The 23,203-nt window shown below is 40.7% G+C and overlaps 2 protein-coding genes across 4 annotated transcripts; both read left to right on the top strand.

Annotated features, from left to right (window-relative positions):
* The first annotated feature begins 1,138 nt into the window (after nt 1-1,138).
* On the top strand, nt 1,139-19,814 carry LOC137171492 (transient receptor potential cation channel subfamily M member 4-like). Of its 3 annotated transcripts, none has more exons than XM_067575434.1 (28): nt 1,139-1,369; nt 4,170-4,231; nt 4,347-4,524; nt 4,911-5,091; nt 6,606-6,775; nt 7,030-7,207; nt 7,863-7,927; nt 8,088-8,321; nt 10,133-10,235; nt 10,317-10,438; nt 10,622-10,921; nt 11,051-11,152; nt 11,303-11,431; nt 11,557-11,686; nt 11,963-12,108; nt 12,378-12,490; nt 12,622-12,738; nt 12,944-12,993; nt 13,255-13,316; nt 13,623-13,738; nt 13,968-14,100; nt 14,203-14,377; nt 15,074-15,239; nt 15,347-15,528; nt 15,823-15,955; nt 16,043-16,115; nt 17,368-17,461; nt 17,638-19,814. In XM_067575434.1, the coding sequence occupies exons 1-28, from the start codon at nt 1,298-1,300 to the stop codon at nt 17,667-17,669; spliced, it is 3,618 nt and encodes a 1,205-aa protein (XP_067431535.1). In that variant the 5' UTR covers nt 1,139-1,297; the 3' UTR covers nt 17,670-19,814. The 3 variants fall into 3 exon arrangements, 2 of the variants coding, with proteins under 2 accessions (XP_067431535.1, XP_067431534.1); XM_067575433.1 differs by having other exon boundaries at nt 1,140-1,369; nt 13,078-13,316; XR_010924772.1 differs by lacking the exons at nt 15,823-15,955; nt 16,043-16,115; nt 17,368-17,461; nt 17,638-19,814 and having other exon boundaries at nt 1,217-1,369; nt 13,078-13,316; nt 14,203-14,391; nt 15,347-15,485.
* A 177-nt stretch (nt 19,815-19,991) lies between these two features.
* LOC137171897 (sarcoplasmic reticulum histidine-rich calcium-binding protein) lies at nt 19,992-23,171 on the top strand. The gene is made up of 6 exons (XM_067576089.1): nt 19,992-21,162; nt 21,861-21,958; nt 22,221-22,292; nt 22,394-22,448; nt 22,554-22,590; nt 22,676-23,171. The coding sequence occupies exons 1-6, from the start codon at nt 20,265-20,267 to the stop codon at nt 22,695-22,697; spliced, it is 1,182 nt and encodes a 393-aa protein (XP_067432190.1). The 5' UTR covers nt 19,992-20,264; the 3' UTR covers nt 22,698-23,171.
* The last annotated feature ends 32 nt before the right edge of the window (nt 23,172-23,203 follow it).

Here is a 23,203-nt window from a genome sequence, read left to right as displayed (position 1 = left end):
GGAAACCGTCTGCAGTAGTCTACTGATACAGCATCAATGCAGAAATAAATACTGTCATCTAATTAAACTCAGCTTTCACTGTTTTGGACAATTAAAGTGTTTATTCATTTCTATGTACTAATTATTGCTAATGGAACAATCTCAATTGTAGGGTTATTTATTTGGAAATTGGAGATTAGTTTTTGAAATCCTAAAAATTTCTTTTTCTTTTTCATCACTGACAGCATCACTGACAACATGGAAGTGAAGTTACGTCCAAGGCGTGCACAGAATCGTGGATGCCAGCTCGGGACATGCCAGCTCCACAACCTGGCCAATGATTTATACATTATCGGCAAAAAAAATGGAAAAGATGAGTCGAAAACAGCCCACAGCCCACAGGGATTCGGCAGATAGGGCTGAGAGGAATAAGAGAATAACAGTTATGGACTAAGAAGGCGGAGAGTTCTCAACAATAGCCTCCATTTATTTAAAACCAAATATATCTGTATATGTTCTGACTGACTGGTACTCATTATGGATGTATGCTTTGTAAGAACAAAGAATGTGGGTGTTTGGATACTGTGTGAAAAGCTTAATCCTATTACTTTTTTTTATAATAACTTACAAAGCCTTATATATTTAAACGTATTGCACAATAAATATTTAAATTTTAAATAAAGTTTAATGCTGAAAATGCATTGCATAACATCTTCACGTCCTGTGTATTGATTGTGCAGTGAGAGACATCTGCCCTACTTGTCCTGGTGGATAATCCAGGCCTGAGTGTGTGATATTTTTAGGCTCACATGACAGCAGCAAATTGCTCGCTGCTCAAGTCTGAGTGTCTTGTATTGTCTGTCTGATACAGTGGTGTGAAAATGTATCATTAGTGGCCAAGAGCGCTGTAGATCCAATTTCACTGTCTCTGATACCACTTGTAAGGGAAGATAAACAGTGAAATTAAATCATATTGTATTATGATTATAATCAGTATACAGACCCGGCTCACACCCAAGATATGAAATGTCTGAGGTTTTGAATGGCCCCTCCTATTTTCTTCAAAGTTTGCAAATGATATAACCACACCCTCACCTGTGTGGTTTCTGCACCTAGTTCCCTTTTTGACTGCTCAGAGACATTTGGGAATGGCATTACTGAAGTGTCGAGCAAATACGTCTGTAGCAGTCCAGTAAATTGGTCCACTCTTTGGAAGATGGTCAAAAAGAAAAGTGTTTTTCCCCTCCTGAAGTGTTTTTCCGTCCCTGGTATTTCTCACTGAGTCGAACAAAAAAAAAGAGAGGAAAAAAACTACAACATGAGAGACACAGGAGAAGGAGGGGGAGGCGGCGGAGACACAGATGTTAACGTTAAATCTGAGAAGGACCAGGTGAGTAGGATTTCCCTCACATCATTGTGATTATGTAATTTTTAATGGGGCCGATTTGGCAAAGGCGACAGTTGCGAAACTGATTAATAAGGAAAGGAATCTACGCGTGGACGTTGTGATGAAAAGTTGTGGCTGGCTGTTATTCCCTGAGGTTTCTGAGTCACGATGACGAGCAATGGACAAACGTCCGACTGCTTCGGACAGCACGTATCAAACGGTCATTTAACAGCTAGTAGTGAATAATACTCACAATCTACGGTTTTCTCCTGAAAACCCAAAGCCACCGTGTCATTCTAAGTGTGTAAACAGACTAGCATTTTCTGCCAACTGTTGCTAAAGCAAGCTAGTTTCCCCTCAATATACGGTAACGTACATTGTGTGCAGTTGCAGTAAACCGACGGAAGTTAGCTTCGGTGAGTTAACGACACATTCAGTTGTTTTATAAGGTACAACTTTAACGGCTAATTAGATGCTCAACGGTCATAGTAATAACTGAAAAAACGCAGTTGAGCCATTTTATAACTTAACAGTCACTTAGCGTTAACTGTCATAACAAATACGACAGCACGCCCATTATAAGCTATTGAATATGCTGCTCAGTGCTCAGCGTTTCACTAGCTAACTTTACTTTTTTCAATGTTATACTTGAAGCAAACAGCCAACGTTGATACCATAAAACCAACATCCAAAGGGTAAAAGGACAAAATCGGATTTAAACGTTGACACTGTTCACATATTTTCACTCACCAACACAGGTGTAACTAACAACAGTGTTAGTGGCTGCATCCCGTGTAGGTGTGCCAGGTCCTGAGCCCTGCAGCCTGTTTCACCAGCTGTGTGTAAGTTCAACTTTAGCCTAGTTATAACATAAATTATTACTAAGTTGGGATTTATGTATTACTAAAATAAAAGCGGTTGCACCACAGAGATAAGTTACAACATAACTCTAATTAACAACTAAATGGTTACATATGCCCCCAGGGTAGGTGTAAATCATAAAATGTCAGAATTATACTCACTAATGATAAAACAGCAGTTTTTCTGCTACACAGCATCATTTTTTCATTAACTACATACCATTTTGCAACACAGCAATCCGGTAGAGACCTAATTTACTGATATGATATTTCAATATCGATCTAGCTTACTGTCATGTGCTACGATGCCAAGTAGCTCATGCCAGCAGTGTTGCTAACTATTTTCAGTGAAAATAAAGTTAGCTAAAGCTTGCAGGAAAAGTTGTCAATGTCGGTAGTTGACGTCATGTGCCAATTTGCATATCTATTACGTCATGACGTAATTACATACATACATACATACAAGATTTTTAACAAATTAAAGAAAATGAAGTTAAGCTGACTGTAACTATCTATTTCCTTTTCAAGCAGCTTCTCAATGTGCATCCAAATGTACCTCTAATAATAATATTTATGTAGGCTGTTGTATTAACTCTAAATGAAGTATCATGAATAGAGAGATGATCATGCACTGGAATAAATTCACTATTGTTAACTCTGTCTACTTAAAAAAAAAAGATCAAACTAAGATAGTAAAGTTAAATCATTTAGAATAAAAACAATGAGGATCAATGATTGGTCATTAGGTACACACATTCACAACTAATTCACAACTCTGGCTGATGATTGGTCCATTGAAGGTGGAACTCTATCTTTGATCATTTTAGTTATGACTTTATGTCCAAACTAGTTAGGTTATGCCCCAAGTAATTGTGGTGCAACCAATTTTAGTAGCTGATTTACTTACAAACTACAGTAACTAGTAGTTGCTAAGCCTCCAGTGTTGACATTAGGCTATACCTTAGGAACGTAGGAGAGAACTTACACATAGCTGGTGCAACCCAAGAGGCAAGCCCCGTCATGTCAAATAAATCTTTCCCAAGATGGTTTCTGTCATTTTAGGTAGTTCTGATCATGCTGATGTATGTTGAAGAGCTCATTTTTCTGATATGTTTGTTTTTAATTAGTTATTTGACGATATAGGAAGGGGGGTGACCTCATTTTGACAGCTGTGACAGCCTCTCTCAATCCTCTGTCGGGCAGCGGGACGGCTGAGGGGACGTGTCTTGTGGGCTGTCATCCCACCACCCAACTCTACTGCACAGACTCCGTTTCCAAATGACATCACACAAGGGAGATGGCAGCTCCCGGAAACAAAATATCTTTGCTTCACTTTTGCATAGCAGTAGGAAGTGGAGATACACAGACATATTAATATACAGTCTGTGTATTGTGCTCGCAGGCTCACTGGTTAGTGCTGCTTACTGGCAAAACTAAACGGAACAGAGCCATCACGTTAATAGTTTCACAAAGTGTTTTTCCTGTTTTTACAAGTCAAAATGTCCTTTGAGGAAGGTCTGTAGTGGAACAGAAACTGATTTCTTTACAAGAAAAGAAACTCTTTATAGTCTAAGTTTGAAGAAGTAGTCCAATTTCAAAGCATGGAAAGAGTCCAGTGGGGCTCCTTTGTTTGACAAGTATGTTTGTAGTTGCACTGCAGAATGTACTGTATGCTCTTTGGATCCCTATGTGCTGTAGTAAACTTTGTGTCCGTCAGCCCACCTGAACACACACACAAACTGACACTGAAACTACAGCACCATGCCAGAAGTCACAGTCAGGTGTTCATACACAGCATATCTCACCAATGTATCAGCGGGTATTATTATAAGCAAAAGTCAACATCTTTCATTTCAACAGAGTTTCCTTGGTGCGACCATTCAGAATTTAACTCTGTAAAATTGAAACAGCCTGTATTTTAATTCAATTTATTATGTTTTCAGAGCTGGATCCCCAAAATCATCAAGAAAAGAGTGTGCACCACCTTTGTAGAAGATTCTTTCAGGTACTGTGAACTCTGCAGAGCACATTCCTCTGTGGTAGTAATGTCTCTCTAATGACTGTGGCCATGCATCAAAAGTTGATCTCACATTGAAATGTTCTCCTCCCTTCTCTCTCAGTAATGGCGCGCTGTGCCAGTGTGGGGGTGCAAGAGATACCCATGCCTCTGTGGCCCTCGGTGACTATTTCAGCACGGCAATTGTCAACCACTGGGACAGCGCCCAGCACTCTTCTGAATACCCGACTGATGCCTTTGGAGAGTTGCAGTTTGCAGGAGCCAGCAAGAGGCATAGCTATGTGGGTGCTTTACTGTCAGCTTCATAAATACTCACTGAATGCTTCATCATACCCATGTAGTGTCAGTTCAAATCATGTTTGGGCAGTGTTTTAAGGGCAAATACTCCAATAGGTGAGGCTAATAATTATCCAATCAAGAGCTGCAGTAGTCTGTACTTTTGTCTTTCCAACTTTCAACTTACTGCTGCCCCTGAGTAAACAAACACAGTGCAATGAGTGAGATCACTTTCCTGAGCAGTTCGTTTACATTAAAATAGGTAATCGGAGGCACTTCTATAACTATTTGATCATTATTCTTTTTTTTTTTAAGTCTGAGGTTGTCTTCTTTTGAAATGTTTGTTCCTTTTTAATCAATCAGTCTTTGTTGTCTCATATGGGAACCTCAGTTCCTGCGTCTATCATGGGACACACCCCCGTCTATGGTCTACACCCTGATGACGGCCCATTGGGGCCTGCCTGCGCCTAACCTGGTGGTGTCTGTTGTTGGTGGAGAAGGCAGGACAAAGGTGAAGACCTGGGTGCGAGAGGTCCTCAGGCAGGGTCTGGTGAAAGCCTCACAAAGCACAGGTAAACACATCATTAAAAGGAAACTGTAACTGTGAAGTAACTAAATCACCACTGCCATCACTACTACAAAGGTGGGCCATACTGTAGGTTGCATACTAATGACCTGCATTATTAAACCATGTGTACTGGTGACAGTATATCTGTAATATCGGTTAACATCAATATGGTTGCTGTTTCTCTGTGTTGCTGCAGTTTGAATATGATCAGCATATATTTTCATGATTTTCCAGACAGTTCCCTTTGACATGACAAATGATTGTTTTTATTGACATGCAATTTGGTTACACATCCTTTTCCTCTTTTAAAGTTGTGTTAGTTGCACTGTATCAAAGTGCTGACTTCTTAACTGGCTTCTAATCCTAATATGACCCTACTCTTATAGCAGTATTTGCAATTGAAAATAATCATATTAAGTTAATTATCAAGTTATTTTACTTAAGTTGATTATATATTATATTTTGTCTACCTCTTCTATGTTTTCATTTGACACCAAGACAACAGAATAAGCAATATTTTTTCCATAAATAAAACGCTTTTCAACCCTGGTAATTCTGTATATATAGATCAGAGCCTAAAGACTAAAGTACTGTTCAGTTTGGCATCTTTTTGCGTATGCTGGATTTTTCACAGGTGGTCCTCATGAACTCAATTCCCTCTCAAAGTAGTCAGCATCTGTAAAGGACTGACTAATAATATAAAACAATGAATCAACAACTTCTTGGAAGACACATAATCTACTCATGTCGGTCTGGGTGGGAAAATTCCAGCTGTTATAAAATGTAGCGCAATCACACTATGTGACTCCCTGGGGTTGGATCCTAATTTAGTACTACAATAGCTGCTTCCTCCTGACTACTGTGCCAAGTGCAGGTGGCACAAGGCAATACTGATCTCCTGTCATCTGAGGTCACTTTGACCAGTCATCCTCTCAGAGGCCCCAGATCAAAGCAAAGATAAAAATACACACGCAGAAACAATCAGGCAAACACACTGACACATTAAGTACAAGGTGCAAACATGCAGTACTGTATACACAGGTTGCTACTGACATGTTGCTACTGCTACTGTATAAACGTGATTGGAGATGGATTAATCCTACTAAACATGCTAAAATCTGTTGTTGCACATTCAGACATATGTATTTAGGTGAATTACTATGGTATTGAATACACATTTTTCTTAACTACTTCTTTTATAGATCGGTATGCATCTCTGTCTACCTCTATGATTTGCCATCTGCACTGCTACAACACTTTCATTTCCCTCTTTGAAATCAGTGCAGCTTTTACTTCCTTTTCCTTTGGTTTCTGTTTTGTTACTTTCTGATCTGAATCAGTTCGGATTCCTTTCATTTTATTTAATTTCATTTCCACTCTGTTTCAGTTTTGTTTCATCAATGAATGACAAATACATTCAGAAATTCAAATATGGATGTATATATTTGTACCTAAAGAGAAAACCCACAACCGATGTTTCTTTTCCTCTCAAATTCATTGTGTCACTGTTCCACCCAGGAGCGTGGATCCTGACAGCTGGCCTGCGTGAAGGCGTAGGAAGGTGTGTTGGAGAGGCGGTGAGGGATCACGCCACCGCGGCCTCCTCGGTCTCCCTCAACAAGGTGGTGGCGCTGGGCATCGCTCCCTGGGGCCTCGTGCACAACAGACAGCAGCTGGTCAACCCTCAGGTTGTACAGGCACTTAACATTTATACATTTCTTTACCCATTAAAAAGTATCTTTTTCACTTTTATTGAGCAACAGTCTCGATGTAGTTATAGTTTTAAAATTTTGAGTGTTTTTATCTGCCTTTTTAGAATGCAGTTTTTTAGTTGCAAGTTATTCAAATTGTAGCAAAAGGGTCTCAATTTAAACACTTTTTGTCTTGAACTTTAGTTGAAGAACACCTGCTATAACCTATCCCTTGATTCTTCACCTTGCAGGGCAGTTTCCCTGCTAAGTATTATGTCCAGAACACATCCCGGGACTCCTGCTGCCTGGACAACAACTACCAGGCCTTCCTGCTGGTGGATGATGGGAGTGTGGGACGCAGAGGCGGAGCGACAGGCTTCAGGGCCAAACTGGAAGACTACATCTCCCACCAGCGCACAGGCATCTGGGGTGAGAGATTGGATAATGAAATATTATTTACTCACAAATATTGGCTTCCACTTCCCTGAAGGAGGTTAAGCTTAAACCGCCTTGCCTCTTTTTGTCCTTCGTGATGCTTTGTTGGAATTTCTAGTAGAACTGGATATGTTATGAGACGCATTCAACCTGAATGAAACCGCAATGCAAAATGACTTAACAGATCTTCAATTTATTCTGCTGCCTTGATCTGTTTTTTTTTATTCCAAGTATTCTTTAATGTATGCAAACCAAATGTAAAGAAAACAGACATTTCTAAACAATGCATTGCATTTACAATCATGAACATATTCTTTGGCTTTCAGCCTTGATTTCAAGCCATTTTGCCCTCTTGTGGTGATTCTGTATTATAGCAGGTGGTGATAAGATGATCCTTTGGTATCCACTGGATGAAAGCCATTGCATGCCACTGCATGAAGTTGAGATATGGCTCTTCAACATGTTAAGTCAAGCAGAGATTTGTCAAAAACAGGGTTCAACAGGGTGCTTTTTTCAGATGCTGTGTTTCAGCTCTCACATTACAAGAAAAATATGTAGTTTTACTGTTTGTAAGTCTTCAAAAACTGTGAAATCAGTATAATCCAAAACCATGGATGAAATTGTGAAAATGTTGTTTATGTTTTTTCAGGTAGTGGCAGCATTGACATCCCCGTCATTTGTATGTTGGTTTCAGGGGAGGCAAGCATGCTGGAGGTAAATTTGCAGCTTTTGATGTCAATATTTGGCCACAAAGAGATTGACATTGTTTATAAGGCAGTTGTAAAAATGTCCTTCTTTATTATGTCTCACAGAGAGGTATTTGGTAAATAAATCTAGTCTTTCTCTTGCTCTCTCTACCTTCCTTTTTTGTCAGAGAGTGGATCTTTCTCTGAAAACCTCTATGCCCTGGTTGGTGTTGGCTGGCTCAGGAGGCATGGCTGACTTCTTGAGTGACCTCTTGGAGAACCTGTCATCGGCCCCAGTAGTCCAGTCCTCCAGCGAGGGTGACGGTGAGGCAGTTCCCAGTGTCGATCTGAAAGACAGAGTGGCAGAACGGGTTAAGAAGTACTTTCCTGCTGAAGTGGAGACAGACAAACTTGTTGAACGGGTAAGTGCTGTGAACAGAGAAATGCATCATCCTACCTGTGTGCTTTATGATGTGCAGAACAGGAAGAGGAAGTCCCTGAGAGGTTTATATATCCTCTATATCTATTTTAACAGCAGGCATGTTTTGTTACCTGCCCAAGGACGACAACACTTATCCATAGCAAGACATCTGGACAACTACAGTCTAGATTGCCATGAAATTTGAATATTCACCATCTCAGAGGTTTCCTAATGTTTTTGGTGGCACCTTGACCTTTGTTTTAATGCAATCGGGTCAAACTCCCAACACTGTGCACACAGGATATTTCATTATATATTTGGCAGATTGCCAGGACATGTATTGCGCATATCCATGCTCCCAAGGGGATGAAATGTTTTGATTTTAATGACCTGATGGCCTTTTTCTCTAGTGCAACCTTCAGGACATTTTTAGACCCTTTGCTGCTAAGGCTCTAAGAACAGCAAAATTATCAGTATATTGCTCATTTCATCCAACATTTCATAATTGTTGGATGTAATAAACATTTTTTGAGTTTAGGCTGTTTCTCTTCCTACTACTTCCTATCTTAGTAGGCAGTGAACTGCCCAGAGAATCAATTATTTTCTACTGTGTCTTTCTGTCAACATTTGGGATGAACTGATCAAGCCTTTTATCCCTGAAACTTGTAAATTGTCAGATGGTTTGTTACACAGAACCATCTGAGAACTCATCCATGGAAACTGTTTGGAAAAGGGCAGGCACTTTCAAAAAAATACTTGGCAGGTGATTGGATTCACCATCTGTTGATTGTCGTCTATCACCATCTTACATTGCAAGGCCAACAATTATGAAATGTTGGATGAAATGAGCAACATGAGCAAGGCAGCTGGACTCGCAACACTGATTGGTCTGAACCACTGGTGGTTCAGACACAAGCGCCTAACTTGAAGTCTGACAAGATGGATTCTCACGTGATCTTGTAATGTCGTGATCTTGCGAGTCCAGTGGCCTCTCAAGCTAATGAAACTTGAGGAAGCTTTTCATTTTCTTTGTTCTTGCCACTCCACAGATGACTCACACACACAAGCTATGGTTTGGATGTCCGTGTCAGTTTTATTATGGCATGGAAGGTCTATTTTTCTCAACACAAGAGTGGTTGTACAGTGTATAGCCAATAACAATCAATTTATAAATGGCTATAATGCCATTCTTGCAGATCTCCTGAGGACATCTGTAGTCATCAACAAGAACACTGACTATTGATAATGCTTGCTCATCAGCTCAACTTGATTAACCCTGCCCGTTATCAAGTTTACTAGCTCCAGCTGTGCTTTCCATGCTATGATGCTTCTGTTGAAAGGGTCCATTGAAAAGCAAATGTAACACAGCTACAGTATGCAGCCTGTCAACTTACAGAAGATATCACATGCTACCTTGGAAGTGTATGGCAGGCGATTGACTCATCATTGTCCTAATGTTTATTGAATCAGTAATCAGTGCCTGAAATCCAATTCATTGTATTGTGATTAACTATTTGTTGAGTAGGTGATTGATTGGACATACACTCTTAATCTTATTCTCTTCTACTTGTTAGTCACCTATTGCATGTTGGTGTTTAACTTCAAAGGACCTGATAAAGTCTTTAAATGTCAGACTCAGTCTCACTTAGCATGGGTGTGACTCGTACTTAACGATATTATGTGTCTCATGATACCTTTTGTCACAAAATCTCTTCTTATCACTATCTATTTGTTTTTTAATCTCTGTGTCAATCTCACCAAGTTTTGTGCTCGTATATTCAAAACTTCTGTCTCCTTGTTCCGGGTCTCCAGGCTCTGAGCATCTACCAGAACAGAGACTTCATTACAATCTACCATGGAGAGCAGGAGGGTCCGAATGACTTTGATACAGTTCTGCTCAAAGCTTTGGTGGGAGGTAACTAATCCATATTATGAAGATATCCCATGTTCCAGGTGGTAACATGTCCTTATTTCGGTGTGATTCTGTGCTTTTCAGCTAGTAAGCAGCGTGCGTCAGTGGATGCCAGCCCTTACAATGAAGAGCTGAAGCTGGCGGTCACCTGGAACAGGGTCGACATTGCCAAGAGTGAACTCTTTAATGGAGACATCCAATGGAGGGTGAGAGGGAAAAGACATCACATCAGTGCAATACTACCACTACACAGCAGATGCAGTCTGTGTAGTATAATGTACTATTTGTATAAAATAAAGCACTTTTAGCCCTTCTGCGAAGTGGCTTTGTTGATATGAAATAAATGAAAATGCCTTCATAAAATGTGTCACTTTCATCCAATCAAATAGTATGAAGACTTGGAAGACTCCATGACAGACGCCCTGATCAACGACAAGCCGCAGTTTGTGCGCCTCTTCATTGAAAATGGCCTGAACATCCTGGACTACCTAACTTACAGCCGGCTTGAGAGTCTCTACCGCTCAGTGGCTGATGGGACTCTTCTCTACTATTTACTTCAGCGTCGCCTTGTGGAGCGACTTGGAACTACGGCCTCTGTGCCAACACGATCTAACCTGCAGGACTCTTCCTCCAAAGTAACAGCTGAGAACATACAGAGTGGGCCAGTGACAGAGATCAGCCTTTTTGAGGTGGGCTTTTCTGACAAGAGACGTCCATGCCTCTGGTGTAGTTATGGTTTTGTGACATCAGAAAACAATGTGGAGAAAGCTTAAGTTAACCCTCTTTCTTGTGTTTGTTGCTCTATTCTGTTTCCTCAGGTGTCAGGGGTCTTGGAACTGTTAATGGGCGACATCTGCCAACCATTTTACTATGATGCTTTGGGCTTACAACAGATATCGTCCAAGAGGAGGGCACTTAGGGTACTCTTAACCTTTGTGAAATATGTCAAATTGGTTTATCTCTTAATTATTGTTTATTTATCCTGTAGTTATGTACTGAAGCTTTTAAATTACTAATGTGAGGTTTTAGAGGACGGAATGAATGACCCCATCTCTTCTCATACATCCCAGAGCGCCAGCAAGCTGCTGCGTGGAGACTGCTTGTATCGGGAGAAACGCTGCCTCTTTCCCTGGGCTTCGCTCTTCATCTGGGCCGTCCTCCAGAACCGCAGCGAGATGGCCACTTTCTTCTGGGAGATGGTAGGGCTTCTGACTCTGAGAAAGCTAAACATGTTCTGATGGTGTTCAAATTTGTATGAAAAGAGCATATACATGACGTCTTAATATTATGGCATTTCCCTTTTTCCCTCCATTGTCTCTTCCAGGCAGGGGAGTCAGTGCTGAGTGCTCTGAGTGGCTGTAAGATGCTTAGGGAACTGTCCAAACTGGAGGTTGAGACTGAAACCAAACTCTCTATGAAAGAGCTGGCCCAGAGGTTTGAGAACCTGGCACATGGTGAGACTGAATCCATCATCAATTAATGTTCAATTAAACAGTGACTGATACAAACATGTAAATACAATCAAATGACTTGGTTTCACATTAAACGTTTTGGTTCTATGTAATATGACTGAAAAGAAGAGCTTCACCTACAGAAAGATGTTGTTCACTATAACACTACTTTAACAAATGACCCCTGTGTGATGCTTGACACTCTAGTATCTTTTCATTTTTGTTCTCTAAATGGTAACCATGGTAACTCTTTCTGCACTTGTCTGTCCCTCTCCTTAGATGTCTTCAGCTCTTGCTATCGGAGCAACGAGAGTCGCTCTTTCACCCTACTGATAAGGAAATCTCCAGTATGGGGTGGCACCACCTGTCTCCAGATGGGCATGGGTGCTGACGCACGACTTTTCTTCAGCCATGACGGAGTACAGGTGTGTCACAAAAGATGTTAATCATTTCAGTTTTACCAGTTATATTTATGCTAAATATGTGTTTAAAACTGCTGAATCACAAGGCTGCTTATCTAGATTTTCAGGTTAAAGCTTAATTTTATTTGTATCCAGGAAAAAAATACATTTGAATTAGTATTGTCCTCTTGTATTGAAATACTGCCCACGGTTGACTTAATAATTGGCTTAAATCATCTTGTTTCTTTTTATCGATCATTCTTCAGTTAATAGTCTAATTTCTTCTCCCTCAGTCTCTGTTGTCCCAGATCTGGTGGGGTGACATGAAGAGGAACACAGAGGTGTGGAAGCTCCTGCTCACCTTCTTCTGCCCCGTCCTCTGCTATACCAACCTCATCTCCTTCAGGTGAAGTCCATTAATTTCACATTTTCTGCCAACCGTGATTTTATTATTTTTGTCATTGGCATTTAGAAGATGCAGATTTCAGAACTGCTTGTAATTTCATTTAACATTTTGCAACACACTCAACCTCACAGAAAACAAGATGACCAGCAGCAAGAGGAACAGGCGAAGCCTAATGAGGATGGACTGGGCAGAGACAGCGACAGCCTCTACGGCACCACCATCTTCTCTTTCTCAGACATCAAGCACATGTAATAATCCTGCATGTACTACTCAATGATATCCCATAGAGCATCAGTTTGTCGAGTGACATTTTTGCCTTTTACTACATATTTTATATCATGTTAATGTAAGTGAATGGGATGCATTGGTCTCAAAGTTGTTCTCTTTCATAATTTAGAATTAATGTTTGTTGTTGTGTGTTGATTCACTAAAAATGTGTCATTGTCGTACCAGTGAAGCGGATGCACAAGGAGCGAATACGCCCAGGACAGCTACCATAAAAGGTGAGTCCTTTGTAGCAGAAATAATTATGTTCAGCAGCCTTTTTTGACTGTCATCATCTACTAATCATCTGCTAATCCTTACAGGCATACCCCACTCTCCCAGACCACCCAAGCGTCCATTCATAGTGTCAAGGTGGCGTCAGTTCTGGTTTGCGCCCGTTACCTCATTTATGGGCAATGTCCTCATGTACTTCCTCTTCCTCCTGCTTTTTGCCTATGTGCTGCTGGTGGATTTCATGCCTCCACCGCCCTCTGGTCCAGCCATTACGGAGTATGTGCTGTACTTCTGGGTGTTCACCATTGTGTGTGAGGAGATCCGTGAAGTGAGTGAGAAGTGATATCTTAATCATCATATTTGATGACTAATGCATGTACTTCATACTCTATTTAGCAATAGCAAAAGTAGATTTGCCATTGAAAGTGAGCTTGCACAGATGACCTCTGAAGGTGCTTTCCCGTCTTTGGCAGCATGCACTGTATATCTGATGTTTCATCTATGGGCTTATGTATAATCCTTAATGTAGGATATAATGCTTTGTATTCATACGGTTGATTAAACAACTCATAACTAACTAACACAGTTTAAAGTTCATCCGATCAATGAAGTTGATTGATGTTTCTTTTCACAGACGTTCTTTTTGGGGACAATGACTTGGCGTCAGAGGGTCAGAGTGTACATTCAGGATGTGTGGAACAAGTGTGACCTCATTGCCATCATTCTGTTCATCATAGGACTAGTCTGCAGGTAACAACAACAACATGACAGTAAATTATTTTGTCACAGGAATGTCTTAAGTGTCCTGTAGATCACCTGATAAATACTGCTAAATTCAAAGTCTGTACATCATGCCCCTCACTTCTCATCCCTAGTAACCAAATTTCACTTGACTCTTTTAAGTGCAGTTATTTTACAAGTTGACCACTGGGTGGTGCTGTTACCACAGAGTTGATGCTTTACTCTGCTCGTGTTTTAGGATGTTCAAATGGTCATATGGATTTGGACGAGATGTCCTGTGTGTGGACTACATGGTATTCACCCTCCGTCTCATTCACATCTTTGCCATTCACAAGCAGCTGGGACCAAAAATCATCATTGTTGGCAAGATGGTGAGAAATATCAGAACTTCCATACGTTGACATCACAACGAAATTGTGAAGCTGGATGTTGGCTTTATAATGATGACAAGACAATTATTTTCTCTTGATCAGATGAAGGATGTCTTCTTCTTCCTCTTCTTCCTGGGGGTGTGGCTAATGGCATACGGAGTAGCCAACCAGGCTTTGCTTTACTCATATGACCCCCAACTTGATCGCATCTTCCGGCGGGTTTTCTACAGGCCATACTTGCACATCTTTGGACAGATTCCTGTGGAAGAGATAGATGGTATAACTGTTTGTGTGCGTGATGCATGTTTAGAGAAAAAGTGTACTTTTCTGCAGTCCATTCTAGACATTTTTGTACATCCATCGTAGCTTTTTAAAGGCATACTATGCAGAATTTTCCTTGACAATGTATAGATTCATACAAAAATAATCCCTCTGAATCATCACTTACTAGAAGTGTGTGATGGTGTATTTTCGGTGTGTTTTCTTATTATTTTGCTGTGTTCAGGATGTTCCTGGGTGTTAGCCTTTGAGCAGGTTACATCGCTGTCTCCATCTCTCTCTCCCTCTCTCTCTCCTCTGTATTCCCACAAAATCTTGCAATGCGGCATCTTCCCACAGGGTTGTGTGGAGGTGTGGGCATGTTTATTTGTGCTTTAGAAGGTAACTGCTATGAAACAATCAGAAAGTAACGTTTTATTTATCAGATTCACTGCTTTATTGTCACCAGCACCACTCCCTCTCTTCATTCACCCTCTAGCTCTCTTGACCACCGCTGTGCTCTCTCTCTTGCTCTGGTGTCATTGATCCAGGGAGGACGGGGCCAACTTTGAATGTCGTGTTTACAAACACCAACTGACAAATCCTGCATAGTATGCCTTTAAAGTCAACACAGCAATAAGAATTCACTATTACTCTAATTATAGCATAAGACAGGACATAGTTTAATCTTTCTTACATGTTGTGTCTCTTCCAGTGGGGAAGAAGTGGGACATGGCGTGCACAACCAACGACACATTGATTCAGAGTGGTGCGGAGCCGTGCAGAACTCTGTATAGTAACTGGCTGGTGGTAATTCTGCTGGTCATTTATCTACTGGTCACCAACATCCTGCTCATCAATCTTCTCATCGCCATGTTCAGGTAAAGAACGATGAGATCATCTATCTCTTAGTCTTGATGTCTATAATGCTGATCTATACGAAGGATTCTCAACTTTTACCATATTTGCTTCTTATCTGTCCATCCAGCTACACCTTCTCTGAAGTGCAGGCAAACAGTGACATCTACTGGAAGTTCCAGCGTTACACCCTCATTGTTCAGTACCACTCCCGTCCCTCCCTGGCCCCACCTTTAATCATCTTCTCTCACATCAACCTCTTCATCAAGAGGACCATCCGCAAAGTGCCCTCTGTCAAGATCCACCACTTTGGTCAGTATTTTAGTCTTTTTAAGTGTCTTGAGTGATTCTAATTAATGTAATAAAGTTATTGCTTAATGCAAATTGAATGTTGGACGAGGAACAAAGAAACAAGGAAATTTAAAAATATTTGCTCAGGTGCCAGCTGGTTGGCCTTTATCAGTGTGATGTTTTAATTTGTAGCTGCCTTTTTTCCCCCTGACCATTCATTTCCTTTAATTACAGCAGTCGGATCATTGTTCATGTCCTTGTTGGCTTCCACTCATGTTTAGTCATGATTACAATGACCTTTGTCTTTGCTATCAGTGTTGCAGTTAAAAGGGAAAGCAGCTAACAGGCTAATGACGTGGGAAACCATTCAGAAAGAAGACTTCCTAACCGCTCAGAACAAGATCCAGAAAAGCAGTGACTCAGAGAGGCTCAAACGGATGTCTGTCAAGTGAGCACACATTCCCACACCTTCTTCCACCTGCACAATATATATATTTTTGTACATTATGTTGAGGTGAATGTTTTTGTTTTATAGAGTGGACGGTGTGGTTAAACATCTGACTGAAACCAGAGACTTTGACCACAGACTGAGGGCTTTGGAGGCCGAGGTAAAACTAAAGAGCTTTATTCATACTTTTTTAACTATAGCTTACAGTCTGTTTCGCATTCTGGGGAATTTCAATGTCTGTTCTTGGTATATACATGGCACTGTTGTAAAATAGCATGTATGGTCAACCAACCTATCCTGCATAAAGGTTAAATAAATGACACCAATCTACATATAGGCTTTTATGAGGTTGAGTGGTATATGTATATCATGACAACTAGAACTCTGTGGACAGTCACAAATATTTGTTACAGGAATTGTTCACTATTCAGGGAAATACACTTATTTGCTTTCTTGCAGAGTTAAATGAGATTTATTCCACTCTCATGTCTGTATGGTAAATATGAAGCTACAGCCAGCAGCTGGTTAGTTTAGGTTAGTACAAAAAGTGGAAATGGGGGAAATGGCCGTTAGGTGCTGGACTATTTATTGGCTGGCACCGGTAACTTCCTAGAGTCTCTGCTGGTTGCCTGGCAACAGCTCAGAGCCAAGAAAAAGTCCAGCACACAGTTAGTTACCTGTAAGATTAAAAATGAGACATTGTGTTAAAGGTGCCCTGTGGAGTTTTTTATTGTAAACAGACAAAAGTTATGTTTCCATTCACTGTTACTCACCAAAACTCATTGTCTGTATCCTTATGATCTACAAATGTGTTGCATCAATATCCTTCCTCACAAAACATTTGCAATGTGCATGAAAAACTGCTCCAAAGAGCTACCAGAGGTCAAAAACTTCACAGGGAACCTTTAGTTAGTGAGCTTTAAAGGTGCTGGTAGGCAGATTTTATAACTGTTGGACAGAGCCAGGCTAGCTGTTTCCGCCTGTTTCCATTCTTGATGCTAAGCTAAGCTAACTGGAAGTTCACAGTAGCCTCACATTTAACAGTCAGATAGGACAGTGGTATCAATCTTCTCATCTAACTCTGCCAATACTCATATTTCCCAAACTATTCTTTAAGTAGATGTTCTAATGAGACTGCATGATATTCTGATTATCAGCCCCATTCTCAAACATTTTCAAAATCATCTGCTTGTAGTGTTAACTTAGACAAAAAAATCCACAGTGTGATTGCAAAGACATACTATCAACAGGAAATGTCAACATGTAGTCCTGGCCTAATGCAGGCTATTCCTAAAATAATAATCTTTCCCTCACTGTAACCTTGAATTGCCCTTGTGTATGAAATGTGCTATACAAATAAACTTGCCTTTCCTTACTGTATGTCAATAAACGGCTTGTTTGATCCTCCTCAGATGGAGTATTGCTCAAATGCTCTCAGCTGGATTGTGGATACTTTGGCACAAGGCAGCACATTCAAACCTCCTCGGCCACCACCAACACTAAGAGGTACTTCTAGAAAGTTACGAAATCTGAACATACATATGTCCTCACATACTATACCTATAGAAACAAGACAAACAGCCTATATAGTGGAATGTCACAGGCTGCATTCACAGAGCTTGTTTGACGAGTTCATTAAATTGTCCCCTCACTTACATGACTTTACCATTTCTCCTACACAGATGCATTCCCTTCTTCATCCAACTCTGCCTGATACAGCATCGGTGATGCCTTCACTTGCTCAGGGTCACTAAAAAACAAGAATGAAGCGTTTTCACTTTGGCTGCTCCCACGCCTCCCATCACTGGACTCATTTACTAAATAGTCTCAGAAAGAAAAGCAGCCATTAGTTCTTGTTACAGTATTGAGTAAATGCAAATGCTGATATTTTAAGTGTGCAATCTTATTCAAAAGCCAAAGACACATATATGTATTTATGATGTTGCACGATATATATTTTCTTTATTTTACAGGCCAATGGTATGTCTTTATTGCTGTAGTTTAGAGCTGACAGCTCTACGTTTTGTATTTTTTCAGGTTTTTACTGATATATGGATACTGTAATATTGTTTACAGGGGTTACATTCAGTGCACATTTTGTGTCTAAATGGTTAAAAGACTAAATGTTATATCATGTATTTGGGTTTCTATCATTTTAATCTATTAATTAAATTATATATACTATATAATGACTGGATTCCTGGTGTTGATTCACATCTTGAATCACGAGTTTGCATGTACAATAAGATATAATCAGTATTCTCAGGTGTCAGTCCCTTTCTCTCTTTTAACATACTTAAAATACTGAAGGCAAGAAAGAAATGATGAATGGAGCTGTGCTGTCAAGAGTAACATTACCTAGAGAAAAAAGACACCAAAGTGTAAAGCAGGTGATAACTTGATTCAAAGACATGAAATAAAACTGAACAGTAAATGTGACTAAAACATGGGAATGAGGGAGAGAGAAGGGGGTATGGAGAGTGTGAAAGGTGTCCAATGGTGCTGAGTTTCAGTATGCCAAAGCTCTATTGAAGGTCACATAGTGGAGCAGAGCTATTGAAGGAGCCTTTACTGTAAATAGCCAGCTGGGGCCTCCTGTCAATCGTACCCGCGGCTCACACTGAGAGAGGCGGTGTCATCACTTTCTGCCTCACTGTCATGTCCCTGCATGACGGCTGCATGTGAAAACATGTATCCATGTGAGTCAGCATGTGTGCCTCACTCTGTATCTCAGTCATTTTAATGTAATTTGTCCTAATTTTACTGCAATGCTGCTAATCCTAACTGCAAACACCTCCTGCTCCCCACTTCATATTAAAAATCCTGTATCTGTACCTCAAATATAAAGTATTTCTCAGGAATGTCAGCTGCCCAAGTCTGCATCTTAACACACTGCACATGTGTAGACCGCCATCATCTCCATTTCTGTCTATTTACATCCATTCCATACATCATTCTGACATGTGCTCCTCTGCTTTGGGACTGGCAAGCCAATATAGTGAAGGAAACACTGTTGAGTCTGTGTCAGAGACATGTTAAGCTTAACCCAGCAGTCATTTTATAAGCAGTATGTTAATGGGTGCCTTACCTTAAACTGCAAGGTGTTCATAAAATTTTGCATTATAATATTTACTTCCTGTGAGGCCTTTGTTCACATGAGTCTGCATTCAAATGTGCAGTAGGATTGTGGGCATATCCAGTCTTGAAGGCCAGGTAGATTAAGATACAAAAAGTATGGGGTTCTGTGATATGATATATTCTCACATTTGATGTTTTTTTTGGGTTGTTTTGTTTTTTTCCATCATTATTATTACTATTATTTATATATTTTTTCCTCTTGTTTTTCTTTCTTAAGCTGTTCCAGATGGTATATGAGGGTAGGCAACAAAGGTTATAGGTTGTGATTTTTGTAACTCTGTTTAATGTTAAATTGAATTAAATCAAAAAAGGAAAAAGAGAGAGCGAAACAAGGAATGTGTCATGCACTTGATTACACTTCCAACAACTTTAGTTGGCTAAGAATAAACAGCAAAAATCAAAGTGTGGGAATGTGAGGATACCATGTGCTTTTCTTTATGTGTCTCATTTATAGCCTCTTTGCTGTTGAGTTGTCAATTAGATTTTCTTTTTCATGTGACTCAAGTTTTTATTGGATAATTTCTTCTCTGTTCTTGGATGGACAGTTATGTGACCACTTTGCAGTCGCAGTTACATAAATGTTTATAAAACAAGTTCAAACATACAAGTGTGGACATAAATGTTTATATATGACATGTATATATGTACCTGTTTACAACAATAATATATAAAGTGTAACAAGTTTGGCACTATGACAATAAAATTTCACCTTTAACTTGAATTATTTAATGTCAGTAACTGAACTTCCCCCTCCCTCTCATTTCCATATGTTCTTCGACCCTGCTTTTCCCCACCCTCTTGCAGTGAAACCCCCTCCCCATGTCATGCCATACACACACGCCCACCTCTCTAACACACTGGGTTAAGGGCATCAGGAGCATTCTTCCCGGACATGTGCCTCTGTCACTCATGCACCACACCCCCAGTTGTGTTTCCACTGTGTCCTCTGTGTAGCACAAGGCTGGCACACTGCTCTGTCACTGACTGGAGCAACAACCTGATCCCTGAGTCGCATTCAAGACCTCCCAAAACAGAAGCCTCTTCTGTGGATTAATTGCTCTTTTAAGTGTTGAAAACCCAACGATTGTCTTGGTTTTTGGTGGAAAAACAGGGTAGAACCACTCATCCAGTGAGGATTTGTAACTTAGCAGAGCTGTGTAAGTCTTCCAAGATGGCACCTGTAAAAGGCTGGATGGTGGGGCTCCTGCTGGTGCTACTGTGCCCATCCCAGGCCCCACTTTCTGGTGTAGTGAGTGCCCAGGACGTGGCCAACGCAGAGGAAGATGTCCACGCCAGAATTGTGGAGGAGGCCGCAGCAGAAGAGACCGAAAATGCTGAGGGTGATGATGGCGCAGGCGAAGAAGAGGTAGCAGAGGGGGGAGCGAAGGAAGAATCAGATGATGAGGCTGAAAGTGATGAACAGGAAGTGGAAGAGGAAGACAGGGAGGCTGAGGAGGAAGAAGAGGAGACTACTGAGGAGGAGGAAGAGGAGACTGCTGAGGAGGAGGAAGAGGCAGAGGAGACTGCTGAGGAGGCCGAGGAAGAGGAGGAGGCAGAGGAGACTGCTCAGGTGGATGAGGATGCTGAGGAGGAGGCAGAAGAAGAAGAGGAGGAGGTAGAGGAGAGTGCTGATGAGGAAGCGGAGGAGGAGGAAGCTGCCGAGGAAGATGAGGCTGAGGAGGAGGAGGCGGTAGAGGAAGAAGAAGAGGAAGAGGCCTCTGAGGATGAGGAAGAGGCAGAAGAAGAAGAAGAAGCTGCTGATGAGGAAGAGAGTGCTGATGAGGAAGAGGAGGAGCACGCTGCTGAAGAAGAAGAAGAAGAAGAGGAGGCTGATGAGGCAGAAGCAACAGAGGAAGATGAGGAGGAGGAGGATGCTGATGAGGAAGCAGAGGCCACAGCTGAAAATGAGGAGGCAGAGGAGGACGAGGAGACAACTGAGGAGGAAGAAGAGGAGGCCTCTGAAGAGGATGATGAGGCAGCTGGAGGAGAGGAGGAAGCTGATGAAGAGCAGGAGGATGCCGAGGAAGAGGCAGAAGATGCTGATATAGCTGAAGATGAGGAAGATGAAGGTAGCATTTCTTTTAATTTTTTGGGTTATCAAATTACTAAAGTATCTACACAGTGATTCAATATAAAACATGACAAACAGGTACTTTTCTGAACCCTATGAATCCTGTCTCCTGTCCAGCTACAGTAGGAACGCCGCCACACATATTAGTTCTAAAATAAACCGGCTTATCTGTGCGGTCGCTGGCACCAAGCACTCGAAACCATCCATGCCTTTTGTTGAACCAGCAGGACTATTTTGAGACCCCAAAACCGGTACTGTTGAGGCGTTTACAATGGGTAAAACATTCAGATAGAAGCAATATTCTGAACACAAATGGCGGCACTAAAGAAAATAGGAAAATTACACAATGCTTCTTAACTGATTGTTAACTGACTGAATAAGCAGCCTGCACGATGTGATTACTGCTGATTTGTTGTGGTGATAATTTACTCATTTTGACCTTTCCTCTCACTCTGGTTACACATCTGTGCATTTGGCCTTCTCACTTAAAGGCTGCCCTACTCACATCTGCATCACATGCAATAATTACATGTAGGTAGCTTTTATCATTGCCTGAAAAACCATGACTGTAGTGTTTTTGTGTCTACAAACACAAACAATAGAATTCCATGTGGGTCAAGGGAAGTTTTACATTAAACAGAAGCTTCATTTTTAAATGATTCTGATGATTGATTTTTTTTTTTTTTTTTTTTACAGATGAACCTGAAAGTGGCGACATAAGTGAGGAGGAGGCCGTTGATGACATGCAGCACTTCCGCTCTGGCTCTTTATGTAGTGTTTGCTCCATCTGTGAGGTAAAAAATAAATCAACTATGTAATGTTTTCAACTATCAAGTGACTCCCAACTTCAAAATGAACCCTCATAAACTGTCTAAAAGTTACCACTATGTCTCATTTAGTTCTTGATGATTTGCTGCCCTTTAAGAGTGATAACCTACTTTCACAACTTTTTCGTCTTCATTGTTTATTTGGAAGTCTCACTTTGCTTCAATCACACTGGTACTACATGAATTAACAAACACAACTGCCACATTATGTGTCCCTTCTCTCTGTTAGCACTGTTCCACTAACTGTGACAAGTGCCCCTGTGAGGAGGAAGATGAGTCGGATCACTGTGAGCACTGCGAAGTAAGAGCATCTTCTGTTTCCCCCAAATATTGTAAATAATACACATTAACAGTGGAACAAGTAGAGCGGCCTCCTCATGTGAACCGTTTTCTGTCTTCCAGGAATGCTCATCCTGCTACCTCTGCCCTATACTGTGTGACACAATTTGCACACCAGGTAGATATTTGTGCAAATGATTCATACTGTCTTTATACCAATTTCCTACTATATATTCAGTGAATTTTGACATGTTGTAACTTTTGAATGTATTGCTTTTTTCAGGCGGTTTTGTTGATGAGCTGACTGGGACCATCTTTCAGTAACTTCACTTCTCACTACACATTGACACATGATATTATAGCTGGTTTAGTGTTCAGTTCACTAATGGTCCCCTTTTTTTGCAGGACTGTTGCCTCTTTACTCTGAACACCCTGGAGACTATGTCCTTTATCGCCACCCTGTGGCTGCATCGGATACCTGCGCTCAAGATTGGCGCTGTCCGCCTGCTCAGACCTCACCAGCAACATGAGGATTCAACATCACAGTTTTTTTAATGAAGCTGACAAAAAAAAGTATATTTATGTTTTAACATGTCTAGAAAAGATTTGTAGAGTCTCAATTCTTTTTCTTTAATTTAATGAACTGCCTACTGTACATTTTCAATGCAAAATGGCTTAATAATATATTTTGCTTAGGCTATAATGTGATTTGTTCAGATTTTGTTTTGTTGGAGCATTATTGTAAAACAGTTTTAGCTGAGCAAAAATGTTTATCTTGCACTAGAAAGATGAAGATAAGGTTTGCTATGTTGCTCATGTAACACACAGATGTACATTTACCTCGACACAAGTTATAGTACAGTTTTATACACACGTTAATACTAAAACAACATATGCAGTGTCTCATCTGTTGCATTTCCTGGGTAAAGTACC

Source organism: Thunnus thynnus, chromosome 20 (genome assembly GCF_963924715.1).
Source record: "Thunnus thynnus chromosome 20, fThuThy2.1, whole genome shotgun sequence".
NCBI classification, from domain to species: domain Eukaryota; kingdom Metazoa; phylum Chordata; class Actinopteri; order Scombriformes; family Scombridae; genus Thunnus; species Thunnus thynnus.
This window is presented reverse-complemented; position numbering and strand designations above follow the sequence as displayed.